This window comes from Hyaena hyaena, unplaced genomic scaffold, assembly GCF_003009895.1.
Source record: "Hyaena hyaena isolate Hyena2069 unplaced genomic scaffold, ASM300989v1 scaffold_220, whole genome shotgun sequence".
In the NCBI taxonomy this organism is placed as follows: domain Eukaryota; kingdom Metazoa; phylum Chordata; class Mammalia; order Carnivora; family Hyaenidae; genus Hyaena; species Hyaena hyaena.
This window is the reverse complement of record NW_024080852.1, coordinates 920,070-947,565: the sequence shown is the minus strand read 5'-3', so window position 1 is coordinate 947,565 and position 27,496 is coordinate 920,070. Positions and strand designations below refer to the sequence as shown.

Below are 27,496 nucleotides of genomic sequence, written 5' to 3'. Positions count from 1 at the left end.
GGGAATAGTAAAATACATCTCTGCCCTCATATCAAACAAATTGTATTTTGTTCTGTGCCACTAATATGTTGAAATGTGTTCTATATTAAATAATCTTTTTGCAGACTCCCAAATGTTTCCGTATGACTAGGACAGATCTCTTCTGCCAGCCTTATTTACAGGGACCACAGCTTGTACATAACTGTTTTACTTAATGGACCTGAACGAAGTATGCAAATTGCTCATCTGATCTTTGGCTCAATGTTCACTTAAATGTGCTCAAAGCATAAGTTCTGCAAAAGACTAAGCACAGAAAATGACACAAATGGTGTCAATTTGGTAGTTCAATAAACTGTGATAGGCTTAATTATTACAGGATTCTTAAGTCTAACGACTAAGCTACTCATTACTGGAACAGATGCCTCCCAGATCATCCTAACTTAAAATCTGAACACCCTGAAAGCCTAGCACATTCCCAGAGACCGTATCTGCTAGGTCTTTGCCTCAGTACATCCAAATGACAAAAATGTACATGATATTCTACCTATCCAAGCAGTCATAACCAGCTTATCTCTACAAGCTAAATTCATGATAACTATTTAGATAGGAAGGAAGCCTTCCTAGAAGATGTCACTTTCATGTCTGTAGAAATTCTGCCATTACATGGATCAAACAATTTTCACTGTTCAGTTTCTACTAAACATGTGCAAATGTAGCATATTTCCTCTCAATAGTGCTTCTCTTCTAGTAGCTTAAACAGTTTTCTCCTCTGGTACCCATTCAGGTTGTACTAAACATCACCAATAAACTCTAGAATTAGAAAGAACATAGACCAGAATTTCTCTTGGCCAAATATCTGTCTCCTAGTGAGGTGGTAAAGAGTCTGTTCATTACACCTCTCACTATCTTTTCTGCTTCCCGGCGGTGGCTTCTTTCCAGAGACTCCAAGCAGCTGTTCTCGTAAAACTAAAAGCTCGGAGAGGCTCAGCTTCCCCCCAAGACTAATACTACAGAAAAGTTCAAGTTATTTTCTCATCTACAATTGTACACAAATAGTAACCTGTGGAAAATGTTCAACTCCTCTATCATCAATTAGATACAATTCCAGATGTAGCTGGCCTTGAAACACTCTATTGTAAGGAGAGCCCACTGAGCAAAGTGGAACAAACATTTAGGACACAGAGAGATGCCAGGACTCATCTAACACCTAACCCTATAGGGTTTAAAGGCGGACCAGAGTAAAAATAAATGCTTCTAGATCCTTAAGGGCACAACACACCATACAATGTGGGAGAAAATGACAGTGGATGCCACTATGTTTCCCAGGATGCTTCTCTGAAGCCTGCTCTTTCAGAAGTCTTTCCCATGAAATGGGTTATTGTACATTAGACTGAGAAGCCACCACAGAGAAACATTTGCTTCTCGTTAAAGGACTGCTGAGAAGAGCTGTTGAACATGACAATGTCTGCACTTCAGGGAAGGCCTTCCAACACCTGAGCACTGTGGTCTGAAGAACTGGAACTATTAACTAGAAGAAATGCACAATGTCGAATTCACCCCTGGAGAGTTATCCAAAGGTGATGTTCCACTGATGTTTTCTAGGTTTTGAGCGGGAGTCCACCACCTAGTTAGTCAACAACTAGAAGCTTTTGGACTTTTTTTTTCCTTCTATTTTGTTTCACTAGGGTAGTTAGTGCTGCTTAGTCTCCTGAGCAGGGATAACTATCAACAGTGTTCACATACTTCTCTCATTGACCACATAACACACTCACTTCACTGAGGCTTAACATCAGGCAAAAAGTGTGTGTGTGTGTGTGTGCATGCGTGTGCACGCATACACACACCCATGTGCTGTGCACACAAATGCATGTATAAAAAAACATGGAGCAAATGTAAATAATCATACATATGTATACACATATGCAAACATATATATAATACATATAAACATCCACAAATTTAAATGTGTGTGTGAGTGTATATATATACATATATACGTATACATACATGTATACATATATGTATATATGTACATATGTGTACATATATACATATGTATGTATACGTATATATGTATGTATATGTATATATATGTATGTATATATGTGTGTATATACATATGCCATGCTAACTTGGAAACCATGTTCTGGTCACATGAAAAATGGACATGCTAGTTAGAAAACAAAACGAAAAGGCCTACAGAATGAAGTAAAACAGGCAGTTAAAATGCCTATACTAACTGCCACGAAGCACAGTCACATGGCCCAGCGCTCATCATTTCAGGAGGCTTTTCCAATTTAGTAGTAACATTTCATCTATTACCCTAATTCGTATTTAAAAACATACTCAAAAATCATTTCATAGGGGAAATTACAAAGGAAAAATTACAAGCATGAAACAAGCAATGGAGGATAGTAAATAGTTACCAGGGACTGTCTTATTCATTATAAACTGATGTTTTAACTTTTTCCAATGCACACATATTTCTATAGTTAAAGATGGAAATCTAGAGAATAGGGCACATCCGTGGCTCAGTTGGTTAAACATCCCACTCTTGATTGTGGCTCAAGTCTCATCTCACAGCTTCCTGAGTTCAAGCCCTGCATCTGACTCCAGGGTGACAGTGAAGAGCCTGATTGGGATTCTCTCTCTCTCCCTCTCTCTTTGCTCCTCCCCACTCTCTCTCTCTCTCACAATAACTAAACTTTTAAAAAAATGTTTTTTAAATAAAATAAAATTAAAAAGATATCTAGAGAAAATCATTTATAATTCACAAAAAGAAACTTACAGTTCTCACAACAAAATTATTTTAAAGAAAAGAGCTTTGAGTATGACAATGAGAATATATGATAAATCTCTTAAATGCTAATGACAAAACATGGGAGTCCTGGTTAACTGCATGATTTTATATCCTTCTGTATAACAAAAGATGTACCTTACCCATAATACCTTAATGAACAGAAAGGATATATTGCAATGACACATTTGTTAGCACTCCAACCATCGAAGGCATAAAATCATAGAGGCAAAAAAAAAAAAAATACACTGGCACATGAGCTATACGGAAAGAATGAGATTAATGAAAATAGCAGTTCTAACTGGGTGTACAAGGACATACCAAATAAGCATCTGGGAGTCATAAGGAAGAAGGGAAAAAATGAGTTCAAGTTTAGCCTATGTAGAAAAGGAACTCAACTGAGGCTGAGGACCAGAAAAGAATCAGAAAACAGAGCCCACACGCATGCGCCTGCTAATGAGTTCACATTAGGGCAAGAGGTTCCCAGGATCTAGAAAGCACCAAAGTCCAACACTGACCTCCAGCAACTGCCAGCATGACCTAAAATCGCTACCCCCAAGTTAGTCTCACAGGAGAGAGGAGGAAACACCATCTGAAAAGCACTTTGTGTCCATTTTCAAGGAGCCCATCCTCAAGGAGGGGTAAGGTGATATTCTTAAGTAATAAGAAAAAACAATACAAATACTAGAAAAAAGCTCCTCGTACCTGGGAAAGCGAAGGGAGCCCTCCTTCACAAGAGGCCATGGTGGTATTGGATCTTAAAGGATGATAGGGAGTTTGCAAAATGAATAAATAAAAATCTATGTCATGCAAAAAAAAAAAGTCATTTTTAATTCTATCCACCATTAATAGATCTGGGAGAGGAGGCCAGAGAAAAAACCACGGTATGTATAAAAACACATTGGTTTGGTTGGTTTTTTTTTTTTTTTTTTTTTTTGCTGTTTATTTAAAGAGAATGCGTGTGCATGCACACAAGTTGAAGAGAAGGAGGAGGAGGAGGAGGAGGAGGAGGAGAGAGAATCCCAAGCGGGCTCCAACACAGAGTCCAACGTTGGGCTCAAACCCTGAGATCATGACCTGAGCCAAAACCAAGAGTCGGATGCTTAACCGACTGAGCCATCCAGGCACCCCAGAAACACACTCTTTAAAAAATAAATAAATAAATGGGGCCCCTCAGTGACTCAGTCAGTTAAGAGCCCAACTTCAGCTCAGGTCATGATCTCACAGTCCATGTCTTCAAGCCCTGTGTTGGGCTCTGTGCTGACAGCTCAGAGCCTGAAGCATGCTTAGGATTCTGTGTCTCCCTCGCCCCTACCCTACTCACACTCTCTCTCAAAAATGAATAAACATTAAAAAAAATAAATAAAATGGGCCAGGAATAGCCCTTCAGAGTGAGCTGTAGGAATAGCATTAAGGTGATTTCAAAATTTCAAAGTGGTTATCAAAAACCATGTTTCCCTGGAAATCTCTCAAACAGGAATATAGTACTCAGATATTAACGGGATTAAAACAATGGTTGATACCAAATATATTAAAGTAAATTAATCAACTACACCTAAAAATGGCTTGGACGGCATTTCTCTTCTTTGAAGGTGTTACACTGGAGAACAAAATTAGGTAAAGGTCCCACTGAATAGAAAAATGGGTGAAAAAGAAAACAAAAAGAAATTACATAATATAAATTTCCTAACTTGGGGTTGAGCTTCACCTCAAATAACTAGGTAAAAAGAAACTTACAGAATCCTGGAGTACACAATTTATAAAGGAAAAGGGTGATACAACAAAATTATTATTGGAGCAAATTGCCTTCTAGCAGATTTCTACAGCATCTAAAACTTCAATCTGAGGGCAATACTAATCACTAACACAAGATCAGTTTAATTCCTGGAGCAAGTCAGATTCTGTCTCTGTCTCTCTCTGCCCCTCCCCCACTTGCTCCCTCTCTCAAAAATAAACATTAAAAATTATTTTTGTAAATGAAGATATTCTTTAAGAAGTCAAACTCCTAGAAACCTGATATATGGTTCATCTCTAACCTCATCCCAGGTAAGTGAATGTCTGTTAGAGTCTTTATTTCTTGGCTTTTTTTTTTTTTTTTTTTTTATTTTAATTCAGTTCTTTCCAAATACCTTTGAAGACTCTGGTTAGCATGGTGACCTCAAGTGGAGAATAAATAATCTACACAACAGGAAGTAAGCAGAATCCTTCAAACACACATCCTTATGTTTGTTCACTTACAACATATTTCAGGATGAAAAGGACATTTACTGAAAGAGAAAGCTGGGCCAGGCAGATAGTTACAGAAAAGTTAGATACTAACTACAGTTCTATCTACCTACCTACCTAAGCACTTAGTTTCTATCCCCAGATTAAACTCAGTATATAAAAGGCTGGGGCAGGTAGGGATAAAATGACCAAGACCTGTAACCAAGAAAATTACTGAAACTTCATAAGGTATTAAACAGGAAATAACACATTTAAAACTTTACTTTTAAACTGCCTTCAATCTTCTTTAGCCATTTAAAATAAATTGCATAACCTGTCACAAACATTGCAGGGGAAAACTAATAAACAAACATTCAAAATAGTCTTACCCCTTCATGGAATCTCAAGAAATACCTACTCATCAGAAATCCTTAGCATAGATTAAAGTTAAATTACCAATTTTATATAAGACACTTATACTGTGCAGCAGCCTCCAAATCTGTGTGTTGGTGTAACAGTCTTGATTTCACCCCTTCATTTCCATTCTTCACAAATCTTCACATCTACAGAAGGAAGGTTCTAGCAAGTGTGCACAGCACCAGACAAAGCTGCTTCTGGCCCTTACTTACTTGCTGAAATCGCAAGCCATATCACTGTCTTCCATCCCAGACCCTCAAGGTTGCCCTATACGGTTTTCTAGGCCTCTCACTTTTGTTAAGATCAGGAACTCAAACTGAAGCTCAAAGTTTCCTTTTTTTTTTTTTACTTTTTCTTGGAAAAGTAACACAAAACAGAATACTACAAACAAAAAAGATCACAGCTTCTGTTACAAGAACCACAAAAATCTTACTCTACCTTTCCTCAGTACTTATTAACAGAGCAGCTTTTTACAATGGTTAATGGCTCCAGAAAGCCACGAATTATCCTGGAAGTATATATGAAAGTACATTTCAATAACCTAAAGAAAAGTTAGTTTGGAAATGAGACTTACCTAACCATCTCAGGCCATGTCACAATTAGATACAGTTTTCTCCATATATACAAACTCACCAGTGTTCAATTTTCATGGCAAGCAAATAAATCCTTGGTCTATGTCAGACATGAGACTTTTTCAAATCAGATTTGATGTGGGAAACAAAGGCAGAAGGAAATGGCAGATAAAATTAAATTTCCTTATAACCATTGACAAATGCTTGAGGCAGGCAGAATATAACACTCCTCCAGGAACTCCCTACAGTCTTACCATTAATGCTTTGCTAGAGGGAAAAACCACCTTAGCCTGACCATCACTAGGCCTCCAGGACCCCTGTGAGTCTTCTTCAGCATAGGAAAATCCTTTTGGAAACTTCTTTACTTCTCCTGACCTCCAAGTATATAATCAGTCACTCCTCATAATCCTGGGGCAGCTCTTCCTGCACATGGGTCCTGTCCCCGTGCTTTAATAAACCACCTTTTTGTATCAAAGGGGTCTCAAAAATTCTTCTGGAGCCCCACTCCTACCCCCTGCAACTGGCTCAGAGCCAGTTGAAATCAGTACCCAAATGACTTAAAACCCAATGGGGAGCCCTTTCCTAGGAAATGAGCTCTAAGGACTGTAGGTGTTGGAATGTCATTTACATCATAATGGGTCTCTATCTTTACTGTTTTCTTGTCATTGTCCTCTAAGGACTATTTACGTTACAGAATTGGGTAATTTCATCTTGTAAAACTTTTCTGTGTTTTCCATGGGTTAAAAACAGCAGGTTCTTCATGGCCTTCTCAGCAAGGCAAATTCACTCCCTGTGATGGCACCCACTGTAGTCTAGAATGCAGTGGGGAAGTGTGGGGACCTTTACGGCAGGTGGTAATGATAGTCATTTTGTTCGAGGTATGCCTCAGGTTGGTTTGACACCAGAAAACTCTGACATATCCTGCATGTGGGACACAGCCTGGAGTCGCGATGCAGGGAGGGGGATTTTCTTGGTAATGGACCCTCTGTCTTTAGTTCCCAATGACTCTCCTTTAGAATGCCTTTTAACCCACTGGAAACAAGTCAGATGGCAACATTTGAGAAAGGACTGATGGGTAATGTTGCATAGCCTCAGTATCTTAATGAGATCTCCTCTGCAGGAAACAGGGCAAATGGGATAGAGGTATCCTAGGTCCAGGCCTTCATAACTCTAAATCCGAACCCAGAACTAAGAGTCTCCTGCAGAACCAGACTCATAAACTCCCTCCTAACATTCTGGATGGTAATAATTTAAATAGGCCTCCTCCTAACAGAACCCAGGTTCCTAGAAGAAACATAGCCCATCCCTAATGATCTCAACCTCTCACTGTTCTTCCTTCCTAACACATGTGAGGGTCTCTCCCACATTCATTTCCCAGGTTAATGGCGATGGTAATTGGAGCCAATTGTGTTTAGTCTACCTCAGGACAAGGACTTGAAGGAATATTCCTAAGCATCTGCCTAAACTCCCTTTGTTTCAAGGAAGTTCCCTGTCTTCTCCTGCCCGACATGGACGGCCTAATTCCACTTTGGTGGAAAAAAAACAAAACATGGTCATCTGTCTGAGCTAACAAGGTTTAGAACCAGAAATCCTCTTTCTCGGACTTCTGGTGGCACCTCACCTCTTCTGCCTACCCCTCCTCCTCTTCCTGTTTCCACACCACCTTGGGAATGGCCTGTATAACTGGTTTCTACACCACCCTCAGTGCCTCAGGCACCACTGGCTCTTCCTCTGACCCTCAATGTCAGGAGCAAAGAGCACCCTACTTGGGACTGTCCACTTCAGATTTCCCCACCGGCGCCGTAGATAAAAACCAACAAAGGGGAACAAATTAGTTGTCTATTAAGTGGACCCAAGTGGAACGTAATTTGGTATTTATGTTTGTTGGTTTAATGAAAAATAGAGCTATCAGCATTAAATATATTAAACTTTTTATTCTATCTACATTTGCTGATGGCCAAATGAGCCATTATCCCTTTTGCAATTTGTTAGCAAAAAGGTGACTTAAAATGATGGTTAATTCAGTCTCAAAAGTTTTCATGGGTAATCGTTAAGACAGCTTTCGAAGTTTTTGGTAATCTGAAAATTTAAAGTTTTGCTTGGATGACAATCTGGAATTGAATCCAATGGACATCTAAGTCTTTTCCAAATGAGATAAAATATTAAGGCATTGATTACTGAATGTTGGTTTGTGTTTCTGACCTACTGCAGAGAAACTAAAGATATCTGGGTCTGATGGTAAACTTGCTTTGTGCATTATAAATAACTTTCTGAGGTTTTAAACAGACTTCCCAAGATTTAAACTGTAATCTTATTAAATTGTAATGAAGTCTTTTTGACCAGGTAGTCCTTTTTATTTAGTATGTTAAGTTACTCTGAAAGCACGGTGAAATAACGATAAATCTTTGGTTACGTTTGAGTAAATGCTGTGACTATTCTGGGGATTATATGCAATTCCTAAGGTTTTAATATATTTAAATATTAAATATAAAATATATTTATTTTATTATCCATCAAGTGATATTGTAATTACTGTATGTGTCACAAATAACTGGATTTCTTACCAGCTATATTTTAATCTCTCATCAGATCTTTAACTGCGTCCATTTTTGAGTCTTTTTGTCATTTATACTTTTTGTGACTCTTGTTTGAAATACTGCTGGTTCTCTAATGTTTGCTCTTCCATATTAAGGAAACTTTCTCTTAAGATACCCATGATATACAGGAGCACCTGGGTGGCTCAGCTGATTGAGCATCCGACTTCTGCTCAGATCACAATCTCATGGTTCGTGGGCTCAAGCCTCGCATCAGGCTCTGCTGACAGCATGGAGCATAGACTCAGTATAGACTCAGACATGACCAGGCAGCCTTAAGGAGCTGAGGATGACTTTCTGAAACACGCAGCCTATTGGAACTGCTGGCCTGTAACTTGCTTGCAGAGTTCCCCCAGGTGAGTAAAGAATATCACTTCCTGGCAGGCGCAGGAACCTCAGGATACTTTGGGGACCCTGAGAAGAGGAATTCATCCAAACTTACAGATACTAGAGGCATGCCTGATGGCAAGCACTTGGCTCCAGGCCTGGACAGGCTTTACTGCAAGTTCAATCTAGACGTTCCTTATGAAAAAGCTCCAGCAAAGCAAATTTTTAAAAGATCTATATGATCTATCACTTCTCTTGCTGAGTTTATGTAAATAATTTGGCCAAGTTTGTGAAAATTAGACTTGTTTTACAAACAAATTCGTCTTTATTTGGTATGACTCTCCAAACTAAGGTTTCAAATCTTCTTCCCAAAAGCCTTTTCTTACTGCAGATCTATCAATAAATGGATAAGGAATGCTCTGTTAAATTAGGTCAGCTTAATTCATAAATCTCTAAATGAAGATGCAAGCCATATCCTCCCTAAATCTGATCTGACAGTTACTAGCAACTCACCCCATGTAAACCCAGAAGACCTGGTTTATTTAAAGGATTAGAAATCTAATGCAGCAAGGGATTTAACTCCTAAATGGAAAAGCTCCTACCAGGCCATGTTATGCACTCCCACTACAGTAAAATTAGGAGGACATTCCTCATCGATTCATATATCAAGAATTAAACCAGAACCGTCCTCATAAGAGACTAGTATGTCAGCTTGACATGCCTTCTTACTCCTGTGTACCTGTGGAAGATCTCAAATTTCTCTTCAAAGGACAATGAAGAACAGAATGAGAATCCTGATTAACTATTAAGGGTCTTTTATTTAGCATTCTCTTTCTCATAATATTAACCTTATTTTATGGTCTTTTCCAGTGTCTCCCTGCCTAGTGCAAAGGCTCCTCCACTGCCACAACTTCTGGCTGACAGATGACCCTTTCTACTCAAGAAGGTTCACAGAGGTTTTCTCCCTTGGACTGGCTGTCTCTGTCTTTGCAACTCCTGTACATAAATCCCCCGACCTGACCAATGTTGACGCATAGGTAGGGACACCTCTATGCCCCTATTCAACACAAAGAAGTTACAGATGGGAAGATCTTCCACTCTCAGCAACCTTAAAGATTTAAGGATCAAAACTGTTCAAGGGGAAATGACATGGGAAACAAAGGCAGAAGGAAATGGCAGATAAAATTAAATTTCTTTATAACCTGCAGCCCATTGACAAATGCTTTGAGGCAGGCAGAGAATAACATTCCTCCAGGACCTCCCTACTGCCTTACTGTTAATGCTTTGCTAGAGGGAAAAACCACCTTAGCCTGATGATAGCTAGGCCTCCGGGATCCTGTGAGTCTTCTTCAGCATAGGAAAATCCTTTTGGAAACTTCCCCTTGCCTCTACCTCCCCCAACTCCAAGGATATAATCAGTCACCGAGTTCTCACAATCCTGGGGCAGCTCTTGCTGCACAGGGGGGTCCTGTCCCTGTGCTTTAATGAAAACACCTTTCTGCACCAAAGATGTCTCAAGAATTCTTTCTTGGGCTATCAGCTCCAGTTCCGCCCTCTACCCCCCACCCACTACCAATATCCCACCATCATTCCAAAACCACATCAAATTCACTGCAGAAAAACTAATGCAGTTAGAAACTTCGCTAACCTCAACAGTCTACATCATTTTACACTATGGACAAAATAGGACCCTTAACTTCTCTGAACTATGAGACTTCCTATGATGTAGTTTTCCTTACCTAAGGTTTCCAGCAGTTCCTATCAATGACTGTTTCATCTGTTTTTAATACATGCAGTAAAACATAGCTGTTCACACACTATCCTAAAAATATGAGATCTGATAATAAGTTCAGATAAAAAGGATATGCCTAATCAGTTTACTTTGGTATTTATTAGCAGTATGAATCATATGAAGTTTACTTTTTAAAAAATGTTTATCTATTTTGAAAGAGAGAGACAGTACATGCAAAACTGAGCACGAGCAGGCGAGGGGCAGAGAGAGATGAAGAGAGAGAATCCCAAGCAGGCTCCACACTGTCAGTGCAGAGCCCTATGCGGGCCTTAATCTCACAAATCACTGTGAGATCATTACCTGAGCTGAAATTAAGAGTCAGACGCTTGGGCGCCTGGGTGGCTTAGTTGGTTAAGCGTCCGACTTTCGCTTAGGTCATGATCTCATGGTTCGTGGGTTCGGGCCCTGCGTCGGGCTCTGTGCTGACTGCCAGCTCAGAGCCTGGAGCCTGTTTCAGTCTGTGACTCCCTCTCTCTCTGAACCTCCCCTGCTCATGCTGTCTCTCTCTTTCTCTCTCTCCTAGAAATAAATAAAAACATTAAAAAAAAAAAAAAGAGTCAGACACTTAACCGAGCCACCCAGGCACTCCTCAAATTCACTCTTTCATTTGTTATAATTACTAAGCAATTATGTGCCAGACACAGCCCTAGGCACTGAAGTGACCCCTCCCTCCCCCCAAAAAAAAGACCTTTCCTTTTTTTATAGCCCCTGAGTAACTACCTAATGACACCCAAGTGAGAAGTGCTATGCAAGTGAAGCTACTGGTTATATAACCTGCCAGCTTTCAGGGCAATGTTGGCACAATAACAATGTGACACTTTCAGTTGGCTCACATAAAGATAAGTAAATTCAGAATAAAGAATTTTCATACCAATCACATAGGACAATAAAAATTCCTTACACAAAATCATCCACAATGATCTTTTCCCTCTAGTGTCACAAAGATCATTGCCCGCACATGCGAGCTTACTGATCTAAAGGTTTGCATTCCAAGACGTGAGAGCTGGATGCTGAGAACAGTAGAGAATTTGGTGATTAGAGAGAGTCACCTGGAATACGCGTCAGCATATCAATAATCACGAGGCTCTGTCTACCTAATCTGGCCTCTAACTTACATTGGTAACCTTAGCAGAAGTATCCCTTTGGGGAAAAAAAGTCAAGATTTCATGGAAAAGCACAGGTTCAAAACACCAAATGGTATTTAACACTATTTTCTAGCCTAGGGTTAATCCTATATAAATGAAAGAATAATGTTAAAAAAATTAGTTAATAAAGCCTGTTTTTTAAATGAACACTCATAGTAGCATGAATTCTGTAAAACTACTGCATGCTCCTATTTTTCAGCATTCCCTAAAGATTCTAATATGTGGTTAACATGTCTTTTTTTTTTTTTTTTTTTTTTTAATTTTGCAAATCTGGTTACCCTGCAGACATCTTACTATTGGATGCTAGGATGAGTGAGGCTTGAGGCTGCTTTTTCCTGTCCCTGGTGCCAAAACTATTCACGTGTCAACAAACACTTGGGAAGTTCTCAGGATTAACACCCACGTGGTGGATCAGAAATGCATTATAATGATGTTACGTTTTAACTCTGTCCATGGGGATCCATGCTGCAGAAGCCATGTGTGGAAACTGGTTAAGAAAAGATTTATTCTGGTAATTCAATAACTAAAGCACTCTGCTAGGAATTACACTTTTTGGAATAATTAGAATATTAAATATTACAGAATATTTAATAGTCATGTTTGTCCTCGAAGAAGTTAAGAAAGTAAAGAAACATGAACGCTAACGGAAATTACCTTTGCTCCAAAGATGACGAACGCATTTGTCCAGAGGCTGATTCAGAACCACAAGGCAGTATTTCAACTTCCCTGTGGGGGGGGGGGGGGAAGCAAGAAAGAAATAAGTAGGTAAAATCCTTTGTTCCTCTCATTTGAGTCTGGAATTACACTCTACTAATCCAGACTTTCTTTTTTTTTTTTTTTTTTAATACTTATTTAGAGACAGAGACACACACACACACACACACACACAGAGAGAGAGAGAGAGAGAGAGAGAGAGAGAGAAAGTGACAGAGAAAGAGAGGGAGACAGTATCCCAAGCAGGTTCTGTGCTGTCAACACAGACCCCACTGGAGGGGGTTCCATCTCACAAACCATGAGATCATGACCTGAGCAAAAACCAAGAGCTGGATGCTTAACTGAATGAGCCACCTAGTTGCCCCAACGAATCCAGACTTTCAGTCTACACAGAGCTGAATTTAGGACACAGCTAATTTCTTATACTCTAATTTTAAAAGACACTATATGTTCAACTAGATCTACTTCATTCAATGTCTACCACATTACTATATTGCCTAGAACTCGATTATAAAAACAATTTATCGTAAAAACAATTGGGTAGGTTTCTTTTTGTAGGGGGTGAGGGGGAAAAAGACTCTTAAAATGACATCCTCATGAGATATCACGCCTTTGACACAACTACTTTTCTACCCGGCTGGTCCAGCATCCTCCTGACAGTAGTTTCCAGGTGGGGATGTGCCTGGGCAATGTGTGTCCTCACATTCATTTGTATTTATTGATATTCTCTTCCCCACTATGCCTCTCTCCTCCCCAAACTCTGCATGTGTCTGCAGAGAATTCAATAGCTCTTTTCAGGACTCTTTTATTTCAAGTTTTTAGATGACACTCAAAAGATGAAGACACTTGAAAACACAGAGGAATGTTACTTCTCCACCAGTCATCCCAAGCCTTTTGAAACGTACTAAAAATAGTGCAAAGCAAAATGTGATCGGGCTGTCGAAGACCTGTCATTCAGCTCGGTCCAAGTGCTCCATTTCATTTTTATGAAAGAGAAATGTTTGTTTGGTGATAAGAAGAATTAATTTTTTAAGCCACCTCAGTGTTAGAAGTGGAACAAGATAAGGAAATGAAAAGGGGATGCCATCATCCACGGCACACATTATTAAGTGATTACACACCAGGCACTGGGAACACAAAGCGGACTAAGATTACAGAGTATCCGTGAGATAAAACATTTATAATAAAGAGGATTTATTCTACAATACAATATGACACAAGTTTATGAGGAGTGCCTGGTAATAGATAAATGAGTATGGAGGGAGTTCAAAGCCCAGAAAATCAATAAGGTCTGGTGTCACCCTAGAAATCTTTGTGAAATGCACATTTCCAAACTTGATCTTAAAAGGAGAAAAGAAGCTGGGAGGAATAAAGGAAAGGGCATTCCAGACAAGGAAAACAACACACAGGAAACTGCTATCCTTTGCCATGAGGGTTACTTCCGTGCAGAGTTTCAGAAGCAATGCCCAGACGGCAGGAACCCAAGACATTACCACTGGCATCCCAAATTTCCGAAATCCTGTTTAAGTCGACAGAGGGGTTTAAGTTGAGGCACACGGGAAGTATTTAATAGGATGCAAAACAAGTAGTAAAAGCAATGTGTGTATATTTGGTAATCACGCACCCAGAGATAAGAGCTAAGGTCAAAGAGCAGCCGAGCAGCTGGGACACTGCAGAGAAAGCATGGAGAGAAAAGAACAAAGGATGGAAGCAAAATCCTGCTGTTTGGCTCACCACCGCAGAGCTGAAAGACATCAACAAAGGAAATGCAGAAAGAAAAGTCAGAAAGGTACAAGAGCGAAGAGAGGATGTCCGAGAAGGTGCTGTCAAAAACGCAGCATGCGACTGAGATGTCACAGAGACTGGAGAACCAGCAGAAGCCAATGAGGAGGGAAAATCTCAAAGCAAAGTCTGAGAAGTCACAGAGGGAGCCTCGAGACAGTGAAGAGACACGGAGTTAGTAAATCAGGAGGAAAGATGCCTCTTCTTAAAATAAATAAATAAATAAATAAAAAGTGAACTATGAGGAATATGGGGAAATGGCAGCGAAATCAAGAGAAAGTTCTTCAAACCCAAAAACCATCTTATATTCTAAAGAGGAGAGATGTGAGAGCAAGAAGGGAAAGGCTTCCTTCCTTCCTTGAGCAGGCACGTATAGAGCACAAAGCACTCCCGTCCAGGCCCTGCTGAGTCCGCAGTGAGCAGGAGAAGCGGGTGTCCGGCGCTCCTCAGCCTTGCATCCTACTGATGAAAACAGGTATTGAGATCGAGGTACGTGAGGACATGGAGAGACACACAAATTGGAGGCAGAGGTGGAAAATGGTGCATTTGCTTATACGTGAATGAAAACAAAAGCGAGAATATGGAAGCAGTGCAGAACGTGAACAATTTTAAAACAACTGCTGTAAGAAATGGACTACAGGAGCTGATGGTCCACAATTTTAAGACTACAAATTCATTTGGGGTTAATTAGTAAATAGAGGATATCAGATACATGTATAATTTCAGGGCTTTTCTCCCACTGATTCTGCAGAGGGAGAACAAGAGTAGGCATAAGCCAGATGATACACAATGATGACATGTGGTTTGAGAATTGGCCAAATCGCTTGTCAGGAGGGAAAGGGAATCTAGGATGCTCCTGTGGGAGGCACGACCATGAATGAGTGTGGCTGAAACCAGTAACTGCCTCAGGATGTTCTTTCTCTTCTTTAAAAACAGAATCCTGAAGGGTGTTTTCATTTGGTTTCATTATTGGGCTTTGTTTTGTTTTGCTCTTTTTGGTTTTACTGGGCACATTACTGTCCAGGTGAAAAACTACATATCCTGGATTCCTTTGTAACAAAGTGTGGTGTTAAGATTAAGTCGGGCCAAAGAGATGTAAAGTAGACCTTTGTAAGTTACTTATAGGGAGTCTCCTCAAAATAGAGGTGGCTCGGTGTGCCTGGGTGGCTCAGTCAGTTAAGCATCTGACTTGGGCTCAGGTCATGATCATGCAGCTCCCCGCATCGGGCCCTCTGTTGTTAGGGCCTGGAGCCTGCTTCAGATCCTCTGCCCCCCCTCGCCCCTCCCCCATTTACTCTCTCTGTCTCTTTCAAAATAAGTACACTTTAAAAAAAATGGAGGTGGCTCTATCCTCTGCTTCTTTTCTCCCATCCTGCCTTCTGGATCAAGGATTGAAGAATCGCTGAATACAATTTTAGCAGCCACCTGTGATCATCAAAAGAGCAACAGTCTGATGATGGAGGCTGGGGCCCCCATGACTCCATGAAGCCTCAATTCCACCACTTCATTGCCTGCCTACAAGTTCTTTTATGTGAAGAAAACTAGACTTCAATTTCAAGTCATTATTTTCTGGGGTTTCCCTATTCTACAGAGAGAAACTAAATTTTAATTAACAGAAGGGTCATGGTCAAGGCTGTGTTAAGACAATCTAAACAGGAATTGGGGAGCACTTTCAAGAGGAATAGGCATGCATCGCAATGGAGGAAGGAAAACTTTAACCCACTCATTCATTCAACGTGGACAGAACATCAATCTAAGAAATTCATACCCTGGCACATGGTAAGTGTTCAATGTTACCGGCAAAGAGTTAGTAATTTGGATAAACCAATGGTCCTTTAATGTTTGACAAGGTCTACACTGCTAAAGAAGGCATTCAACAATACAATATGTATATTTAAATAAATGAATGAAACCATCTCTGTCACAGATTCTTTGATATGTAAACTCATCCCTTAAAGAGAAAAGTTTATTAACCACATTACCGCCCCTCTACACCAATATTTTCACTAAGGTGGTATCTATGAAGTTGTTTTTGAAAAGAATGACACAGGATGAAAATATACGATACAGTTAAGATTTACAAGTTGTTAATAATCAAGAATTAACCATTTAAGCAACTTCACATTATTTATTTTAAGCCAATTCTATCTACAGGTACCCAAGTACTGAGATCCAATATTCTTTTCTTTTCTCATCTACTGTCCCCTGGAACTTTAACTCAATGAAGTCAGTTTGGCATTCATATCACCCTCGAAGCCTTATTAAAGCAAAGGCAACAGAAAAAGTAGCATCCAGAACTACCTACTGTAACTACACAGTTTATGGGAGTCTATCTCAAAGCAGACACTCTAAAATCTGGAACTCCACAGCACTCTGGAGTACTAAATCACGGGATACTGCCTTTGGCTCTAAATTTGGAAATGTTTATGTAAAGAAAGTCAGCAACATGGAAGTAAAGCGAGAGTATTATTTCAAGTATTTGCCCAGCTATCACACTGATGGATATGCAAACAGATTTAAGAGAAAGTCTGGGAAGAACTTCCTCGTTATGCTGCAATCTCAAAGAGAAATCTAAGAGCAGAGAACACGATTTCAAGAGTAAGAGAACTTCCTCTTTATATAATGCACTCCATTTTGAAGAACAGAGAACATCGACTGGTCTCAACTCTTCAAAGTCAGAAGTACTAGAACTGCTTTCTCAAAAGGGTTTCGATTACGGCAGAAGATGGAAAGTCCCTGATCCTGGATATATCAAAACCAAATTGCTCCAAAGGTACCTGGAAATCCTGAATTAAGTACAAAGAGAAATTTCCAGACAATAGGAATCCAAGGAGACAGGACAATTAAATATAGCATGGTATGTGAAAGGGACCCAGGAACAGAAAATTAACACTAGGCAGAAACTAAGGAAATCTGAACAGATGATACAACTAATAATAAGCTAATAATAATGTGTTAAGACTGCTTCATTAATTATACAAATGTACCATGCTAAAGTAAAATGTTAATATGAGAAATATTGATCATGGGTGGGGGAATTATAAGGAACCTCCTTTACTATTTCAATTTTTCTGTAAATATAAAGCTGCGTTAAAAAAATAAAGTCTACAAATGTTTTAAATTCCTAGAGCATGGGATAAAACAGAACTAAAAACTATCCCATAAAATAATGATTCAGCAATTACTCCAACAAGGTCATTAGAGCCCAAAGTCTGTCTGGACTATAGGTATAAAGTCAAGAAAAAAGCCCACTGCAACAGAAGGCAAAGATAATTCTATTTCATTTTGGAAAATTATATCAAGATTTTTTTTTAATTAACGAAGTAAAGCAAGGACAGTAGAGCAGCAAATGCTAAGAAATCCAATTTCTTTTTATTTCAGAGCTCCAAAATGAAAATTAGATTTTTTCAAATCCAATTTATGTAAACAGAAAAAGAAAACATTTCACCAATTTCCCCCACCACCCACACCCACCTCTGGCACCACCAATCTGTTCTCTGCACCTGTAAAGTTTTGTTTTATTCTAGATTTCACATAAAGAAGACACCATACAGGATTTTTCTTTCACGGACTTATTTTATTCAGCATAATGTCCTCAAGGTCCATCCACATGGCAGCAAATGGCAAGATTTCATTCTATCTTATGGATGAATAATTTTACTATGTATTATATATTTTATATGTTATAAATACATAAATACACACACACCCCAAAATATCTTTATCTATTCATCCACCAATGGATACTTAGGTTGCGTCCATATCTTGGCTATTGTAAATAATGTTGCAATAAACATGGAGGTGTTTCCATCTGTTTTAAATTATAAATTAGTATTTCTGTTGTCTTCAGATAAATACCCAGAAGTAGAATTCCTGGGTCATATGGTAGTTCTCTTCTTAATTGTATAAGGAACCTCCATATTTTTGTCCACAGTGTCTGCACCAATTTATATTGCCAACAACACTGCATATGGGTTCCCTCTTCTCCACATCCTCACCAATTCGTGTTATTTCTTATTTTTATTTTTTAAAAAAATTTTAATGTTTTATTTATTTCTGAGAGAGAGAGAGAGAGAGGGAGAGGAGAGAGAGAGATAGCATGAACAGGGGAGGGTCAGAGAGAGAGGGAGACACAGAATCTGAAACAGGCTCCAGATTCTGAGCTGGCTGTCAGCACAAAGCCTGACGCGGGCCTCAAACCCACGAACCGTGAAATCATGACCTGAGCCGAAGTCAGACGCTTAACCAACTGAGCCACTCAGGCGCCCCTCTTATCTTTTTTGTTAATAGCCATTCTAATATGCATGAGCTGACAGCTCATGGTAGTTTTGATTTGCATTTCCTTGGTGATTAATAACATTTAGCATCTTTTCATGTACCGATTAGACATCTATGTCTTCTTTTGAAAAAGGTCTACTCAGGGGCACCTGAAGAACACAAGGAAATCTTGATCTCAGGATCATATGTTCAAGCCCCATGTAGGGTATAGAGTTTAGTTAAAAATTAAATAAAATCTTTAGAAAAAAGAAAAATATTCAGATCTTCTGCCTATTTCTTCATTGGGTTTTTTTGTTGCTGTCTGTTTGCTATTCAGTTGTAGAAATTCTTTTTGTATTTTGGATATTAGCCACTTATCAGATACATAATTTGCAATTTTTTCTCCCATTCAGTACGTTGCCTTTTCATTTTGGTGAAACACTCCCTTTGCCGTGCAGAAGCTTTTTATATTGTTATCGTCCCAACTGAGCCTCTTGGTATCAAGATTCAAAAAATCATCAACAAGACCCATGTCAAGGAGCTTACCATCTATGTTTTCGTCAAGAAGTTTTACACTGTCAGGTCTTATGTTCAAGTCTTTAACCCACTTTGAGTTTGGTTTTTGTATATAGTTGAAGACAGTGTGGTCGAGTTTCATTCTTTCGCAAGAAGCTTCCAATTTTTCCAACACCATTTATTGGAGAGACTGTCTTTTCCCCATTTGTATATTCATGAATCCTCTGCCGTCAATTAATTAACTGTATTACATATAGGTTTATTTCTGGGCTCTCTAGTATGTTCTAATGACCTATGTGTCTATTTTACGCCAATACTAGACTCTTTAAATATCATAACTCTGTTGTCTATTTTGAATTCAGATTGTGATGTATCCAGCTTTGCTCTTTCTCAAGACTGCTTTGGCTATTTGGGGCCTTTTGTGCTTCTGCAAATTTTAGGATTGTTCTATGTCTGTGAAAAATGCTGTTGGAATTTTGACAAGGATTGCATTAAATCTCTACATTGCTTTGGGTAGTATGAACATTTTAACAATATGAACTCTTTCAGTCCATGAGCATGGAGTAGCTTTCCATTTCTTTGTGTCTTCCTGCATTCTTTTCATCAATGTCTTATAGTTTTCAATATCCAGATTTTTCACCTCTTGGTTACATTTGTTCCCAGGTACTTTATTCTTTTTGATGCAATTGTGAATGGGATTATTCTCTTAATTTCTGTTTCGGATAATTCACTATTAGTGTATAGAAATGCAACATTTTTTGTGTTCTGAATTTTATCCTGCAACACTGCTGAATTTGTTTATTAGTTCTAACAGTTTTCTGGTGGACTCTTTGGGGTTTTCTATATAGAATATCTCATCACTTGCAAATTGTGACAGCTTTACTTCTCCCTTTCCAACTTGGATGTGTTTAATTCTTTTCCTTACTTAACTGCTGTGTCTGGGAACTTCCAGTATTATGTCCAATGTAAGTGATAAGAATAGGCATTGTCTTGTGTCTGATCTTAAAGGAAAAGCTTTTAGTTCTTCACAGTATAGTGTAATGCTACCTGAGAACTTGTCATATATGGCCGTTATTATGTTCAAGTATGTTTCCTCTAAACCCACTTTGACTTTTTTATATAGATGGGTCTTAAATTTTATCAAATGTGTTTTCTTCATATTATTAAGATGATCTTATGATTTTTATCCTTCATTTTGTTAGTGAGGCCAATCATGCTGACTGATTTGTGGATGCTGAACCATCTCTGCACCCCTGGAATAAATCCCACTTGATCATGGTATAACAATCTTTAAATACATTGTTAAATTTGATGTGCTAATATTTTTTTAAGATCTGTGCATCTATGTTCATTAGAGATATTGGCTTGTCATTGTCCTTCTTTGTGGCATCGTTGTCTGGTTTTGGTATTATAATAATGCTGGCCTTATTAACAGGAGATTGGAAGAATTTCCTCCTCTTCTATTTTTTTCTAAGAGTTTAAGAAGGATTGATTCTAACTTTTCTTCGAATGTTTTGTTAAAACTCACCTGTGAAGTCATTCTGATCCTGGACTATTGGTTGTCAGGAGGCTTTTGATTACTGATTTCAATACTCTTACTAGTAATCGATTAATTCACATTTTCTATTTCAACAGGATTCAGTCTTGGTAGATTGTATGTTTCTAGGACTTTATCTCTTTATTTTAGGAGGTGGAATTTGTTGACATGTAATTGCTCACAGCAGTCTCTTATCCTCTGTGTTTCTGTGGTTCCAGTTGTAGTATCTTCTAATTCATTTCTGATTTTATATGAATCCTTTTTACCTCCTGTTAAGTCTATCTAAAGGCTTGTCAAGTGTGTTTATCTTTTCAATAAACCAGCTCTTTCACTGATCTTTCCTACTGTCTTCTTAGTCTCTATTTCATTTATTTCTACTTTAGTATTTGTTAATTGCTTCCTTCTACTAACTTAGGGGTTCACTTATTCTTTTTCTAGTTTTTTGAGATGTAAAGCTAGGTTGCTTATTTCAGACTTACTTGTTTCTTGAGGTAGGCATTCATCACTATGACCTTCCCTCTCTGAACTGCTTTTGCTGCATCCCATAAATTCTGATAGGTTACATTTCAATTTTCCCCAGTTTCAAGGTGTTTCTCTTTTGACTTCTTCTTTGACTCACTGGTTGTTTAGTAGCATGCTAGTTAATCTCTACATATTTGTGAATTTTTCAGTTTTCTTCATGTAATTATTACATTGAGGCCACTGTGGTCAGAAAAGAAATGACATAATTTCAACCATTTTAAATTTATTAAGACTTGTTTTGTGGCCTAACATATGATCTGTCTTGGAAACTGTTCCATTGTACATTTGGGGAAATGTGTATTCTGTTTCTTTTGCATAAAACGTTCTATACGTATATGTTAAGTCCATCTGGTCTTACATGTCCTTTAAAGCCAATGTTTCTTTACTGATTTTCTGCCTGGATGATCTATCCATTGATGTAAGTGGGATACTAGATTCCCAAACTCTTACTGTATTGCTGTCTATTTCTCCCTTTACATTTCCTAATATACATGCAGGGATAGATTCTATTCACATCTCTAAATCAGTGATTTCAAAATCGCAGTCTTGCAGCTCCAGTGTAAAAGGTTTATATATTTTTTAAAACTTTTTTTAAATGGGTTTTTTTTTTTTATTTCTGAGAGAGAGAGAGAGAGAGAGAGAGCGCACGCGCGCAAGGGAGGGTCAGAGAGAGAGGGAGGCACAGAATCTGAAACAGGCTCCAGGCTCTGAGCTGGCTGTCAGCTCAGAGCCCGATGTGGGGCTCGAACCCAAGAACCGTGAGATAATGACCTGAGCTGAAGTCGGACGCTTAACCAACTGAGCCACCCAGTTGCCCCTATGTATTTTTTTTAATTAAAAAGAAACTAAGACTTAACGAGATTTAAATGCGGGGAAGCCCTAGCACCTCACTCATCCTCGCAGTAGATGGCCATGAGCTGTCTATTATAAAGGAGACCTCCTCAGGGAAAAGCGTAACTCTGCACAAAGGCATCAGCAGTGACCCCGTACTCACTTCTCTCTCAGTGTATCATGATGATGATGTTTACCTGTGCCCAGGAAAGTAAAAGGACAAATTTTTACAACAACTAATTTTCACAAACAGCTGAGTAGCTTGCAAATATTCTTTAACACATAGTATAGATAATACAAACTCTGCAAAAAACCTAATTATATAAGAATACAACAGTATTTATCATTCCTACCTCCTAGAACCAACCCTTAAGCTTCAAATGCAATCTCACCAGTTCTGAGAAGAACTTAGTGAATGGGGGGAGGAAGGAAAAAGGGGCAAGAGGAAATGAACGATAGGAAAAGGAAGGAAGGAGGGAATGAAAAAAGTAGATCACTTAAAACATTGAGTTTACATCAATATCACAAATAAATAAAATCTACCCTTTAGTAGATAGAGGAGTCGGTATCAGCCTCGTTGTATATCAGCATTACAGATTAAAAAAAATTTTTTTTCCTCCCCTAGAAATTCTGATTCAACATGCTGGCAATTGGGCTGGTGCACCATGTTTTTTTAAAAAACCATCATAAGAGAGTCTAATACATAACCAAAGTTGAGAAATCATTTGTATAGGGCCTTGAGATATTAATTAAGAATAGTAGAAAGCCAGCATTAAGAACATCATTATTTTTAAATACTGCTTGTTTCATATTTATCATACTCTTTTAATTGTTTTCTGAAGTTTACATATATATCATAATCGTTCGTAATTTTTTATAAACAGAGATATATTGGTTGCTTTTTTTTTCTTTAACTAATATGGTATAAGATCAAAAAAAAGAATTGAAGACCAGAACTCGAAATGAAAATACAGTGAAATAAAACACAATTTAAAATAGAAAATAATTACGGAAATGCCTTAGTAACTTATCAAGGGTTTAATGATCTCTATTTAAAAAAATTACTGGGGGCGCCTGGGTGGCTTAGTCGGTTAAGCATCCGACTTTCGCTTAGGTCATGATCTCGCGGTTCGTGGGTTCGAGCCCCGCGTTGGGCTCTGTGCTGACTGCCAGCTCAGAGCCTGGAGCCTATTTCAGAGTCTGTATCTCCCTCTCTCTCTGACCCTCCCCTGCTCATGCTGTCTCTCTCTCTCTCCTAGAAATTAAATAAATAAATAAATAAACAAATAAATAAATAAATAAATAAAAATTAAAAAATTACTGGGGGGTGTCTGGTGGGCTCAGTCAGTTAAGCGTCCGACTTTGGCTCAGGTCATGATCTCACAGTTTGTGAGTTCGAGCCCCACATCAGACTCTGTGCTAACAGACCAGAGCCTGGAACCTGCTTCAAATTCTGTATCTTCCTCTCTCTGTTCCCCTCCCCCACTCATGCTCTGTTTCTCTCTGTCTTCCCTTAAAAAATAAACATTAAAAATTTTTTTTAAAATTACTGGGGGACAGATATAATCAGTATTAGCCAAAACACATGCTGGTCATTATATGTAACACCTATGCTGTCAGAGTACCAAAGACCACTATTATGGATCTCTCATCCCTAATACTTCAGTTAAACAATAAAAACTCTAGGGCACTGAATTTCATTTTCATATTATACAAACTTGTACACTTAAAAGCAAGATTCTTTTTCAAGTGTGCACAGGGAAATCAAAACTCAATTCATTCTTTGAGAAAATAAATTGCATGTGGAAAAAGCAGACCTATTAAAAAGCTCTGAACAAATATTTCATATCAAAGTCTATTAAAATAATCAAATTACCAATGAACTAATAAGCATTGGTAAATCAGATATAAGAAATTGCTGCAGTGAAAGCAAACAAAGAGTAGACATAAATAGATACATCCCTGAGAAATCTCTTGCTCCACCCACCAAGAATGACCAGTCAATATATCCCAGTGACACTAGCATATGATAAAATTGTGCCCCCTTCATTTGCAAAAGGTCATGGTTTAAGTGATAAGTTAGAAGGTCATATGCCCTCGATCTTCAGCTTTGACCCCATCTCTTTGTTTCAGTCTTCAGCAAAACTCACTCCAATGAGGTGTTCACCCCACCACCTCCATGAAATATCTATCCTTTCAGTCATCAGTAACCACCTATTATGAAATTCAACAGCTAACTACAGGTTCTTATCTTGCCTGACGCATCTCCATAGCATAACAAACTACACCACATCGTACACCCCTCTTTCTTCAATCACGTTCTTTCCTCAACTTTTTGGAAACCACTCTCCAGTGGTTCTCCTCCCATCTGCCAGGCCACTCCTTCTCAGTCCCCTTTGTTGCTTTCTCATGCTCTGCAGAAGAAGCACTCACATATTTGTCGGGGCGCCTGGGTGGCTCAGAGTGGGCTGAGCATAGGACTTTGGTTCAGATCATGATCTCAAAGTTTGTGAATTTCAGCCCCATATCGGACTCACTGCTGTCAGCGCAGAGCCACTTCGGATCCTCTGTCCCCTTCTCTCTGCCCCTCCCCTGCACACACATGTGTTCTATTGCACACGTGCTCTTTCTCAAAACAAGCATAAAAAAAAAAAAAGCACTCACGTATTTGTTGAGTACCTCTTCCAATTCTACTTTACATCCATATACAATAAATTCATTCAAGCTACTTTCTCTAAAATCAAGTGAACCCCCCACCCTCAACTTGTCTGGGGATGAATAGGTTCCAGATCTGATAAAATTCCTCAGAGAAGGAAACAACAGCCGTGTAAAACACAATAACCTCTTCTAGATTCTAGAACCCTGAGTACCCCTCTTAAATGAATGCTATACAAAATACTCCAGGAAGGAAACTGGAAAAAGCAAGAAAACCAATCATCTTGCCTTAAAACAGCTAAATGGTATTTTTTTTAAGTGTTTATGTTTGCTTTTTTAATTTCAATGTATTTAAACTAAAAACAAACCAACAGTTCACTCTTCTCCCACCCATCACCCCGCTGGCAATTACCAATCTGTTCTCTGTACCTACAAGTTTTGTTTTGTGTTTTTAGATTTCACACATAACAGAGACCATGCAGTATTTGTCTTTCTCTGACTTACTTCAGTTAGCATAATGCCTTCATGATCCATGTTGTCACAAATAGCAAGAGGTCTTCCTTTTCTGTGGCTGAATAATATTCCATTGTATACATAGAGCACAATTCTTTATCCATTCACCCATCAATAGTTAGATACTTAGGTTACTTCTATATCATGGCTATTGTAAATAGTACTGCAATTAACATGAAGGTGCTTATATTTTTCTGAATTAGTGTTTTTGTCTTTGGATACATACCCAGAAATGGAATTGCTAGATCATATGGTAGTATTCTACTCTTAATTTTGTGAGGAACCTCCACACTATTCTCCATAATGGCTGCACCAATTTATATGGCGGCCAAAAGTGCGCAAAGGTTCCCTTTTCTCCACATCCTCACCAACACTTGTTATTTCTTGTCTTTTTGATAATAGCCATCCTAACAGGCATAAGGGGACATCTCATGGTACTTCTGATTTCCATTTCCCTGATGATTATTGATGTTTAGCATCTCATCTTGTACCTGTTGGCCACCTGTATGTCTTCTTTATAAAAAAAAAAAAAAAAAAAAGTCTATTCAGGGGTGTATGGGTGGCTTAGTCGGTTGAGTGTCCAACTTCAGCTCAGGTCATGATCTCAGTGTTCGTGAGTTCCAGCCCCATGTCAGGCTCTATGTTGACAGCTCAGAGCCTGGAGCCTGCTTTGGATTCTGTGTCTCCCTCTCTCTCTGTTCCTCCCCTGCTCATGCTCGGTCTGTCTGTCTCTCTCTCTCAAAAATAAATAAACATTAAAAAAATTTAAAAATTAAAAATATCTATTCAGGGGCGCCTGGGTGGCTGAGTCAGTTAATCATCCAACTTTGGATTGTGGCTCAGGTCATGATCTAATGGTTCATGAGTTTAAGCCCCACATCAGACTGCACTGAAGGCATGGAGCTTGCTTGGAATTCTCTCTGTCTCCCTGTCTCTCTGTCCCTCCCCTACTTGTACACACGCATTCTCTCTCAAAAGTATTCATATATTTAAAAATGTTCTATTCAGTTCTTCCATCTATTTTTTCACTGGATTTTTTTTTTTGTTCATGAGTTGCACAAATTATTTGTCTATTTTGGATATTAACCCCTTAATATAGGATTTGTAATTGTTTTCTCCCATTCAGTACATTGCCTTTTCATCTTGGTGATGCTATCCCTTTGCTGTGCAGAAGCTTTTGCTTTTGTGAATATGCTTCTGGTCACATATTCAAAAAATCATCACAAGACCTATGTCAAGGAGCTAACCACCTTTGTTTTCTTCTAGGATTTTCATGGTTTCAGGTCTTACATTTGAGTCTTTTTAATCCATTTTGAATTTGTTTTTTTTTGTGTGTGTCAGGTGTAAGACATTGGTCCGGTTTCATTCTTCTGCATGTGCTTATTCAGCTTCCCCAACACCATTTATTGAAGACTGTCCTTTCTGCACTTTATGTTCATGGAGGCTTCTTTTTTTTTTTTTTAAAGTTTATTTATTTTGAGAGAGAGAGAGTGCAAGCAGGGGAGGGGAAGAAGGAAGGAGAAAGAATCCCAAGCAGGCTCCACACTGTCAGCATAGAGCCAGGCCAATGTGGGGCTCAGTGTCACAAACTGTGAGATCATGACCTGAGCCAAAATTAAAAGTCGGACATGTAACCAATAAATACACACACACACACACACACACACACATACACACACGAGATTATTTCTAGTCTCACTATTCTGTTCCATTGACCTATTTGTCTACTTCTATGCTAATATGATACTGTTTCGATTACTATAGCTTTCTCATATATACTATTTGAGATCAGGGAACATGATTCCTCAGCTTTATTTTCCTCAAGATCACTTTGACTGTTCAGAATCTTTCATAGGTCCATACAAGTGTTAGGATTGCTTGTTGTTTTTCTATGAAAAATGCCACTGGAATTTTGATAAGGATTGCATTAAATCTGTATGTTCCTTTGGGTAGTATAGGCATTTTAATAATACCAATTCTTCCAATCTATGAGTATGGAATATCTTTCCATTTATTTGTATCTTCTCCACTTTCTTTCATCACAGTATTATACTTTTCAATGCACTCTTTTACCTCCCTGGTTAAATTTATTCCTGGGCATTTTATACCTCTTGATACAATTGTACATGGGATTGTTTTCTTAATTTCTCTTTATGATAGTTCATTATTTGTATAAATTTTGATTTTTCTTAATTTTTGGAGATGTTCTGCAGAAGTACAACTAAATAATTGAAGAGTTTGGAAATATTTTTTATGAGACTAAATTAAGGATTTTTAAGTTAAATGGATATTTATATTTAGTACCTATTCAGGGAACAAAGAAATCCACATATTATGCCAC

At 38.5% G+C, this 27,496-nt stretch overlaps 1 protein-coding gene across 5 annotated transcripts in view; it reads right to left on the bottom strand.

The window, feature by feature from the left end:
- The window catches only part of TPK1 (thiamin pyrophosphokinase 1), a 332,856-nt gene that overhangs the window by 250,059 nt on the left and 55,301 nt on the right, over positions 1 to 27,496 (bottom strand). For all 5 annotated transcript variants that reach the window (XM_039243072.1, XM_039243076.1, XM_039243077.1 and 2 more), the window contains one exon: positions 12,483 to 12,554. In XM_039243072.1, coding sequence (XP_039099003.1) covers positions 12,483 to 12,554 — 72 coding nt within the window. The remainder of the gene's footprint in view (positions 1 to 12,482; positions 12,555 to 27,496) is intronic.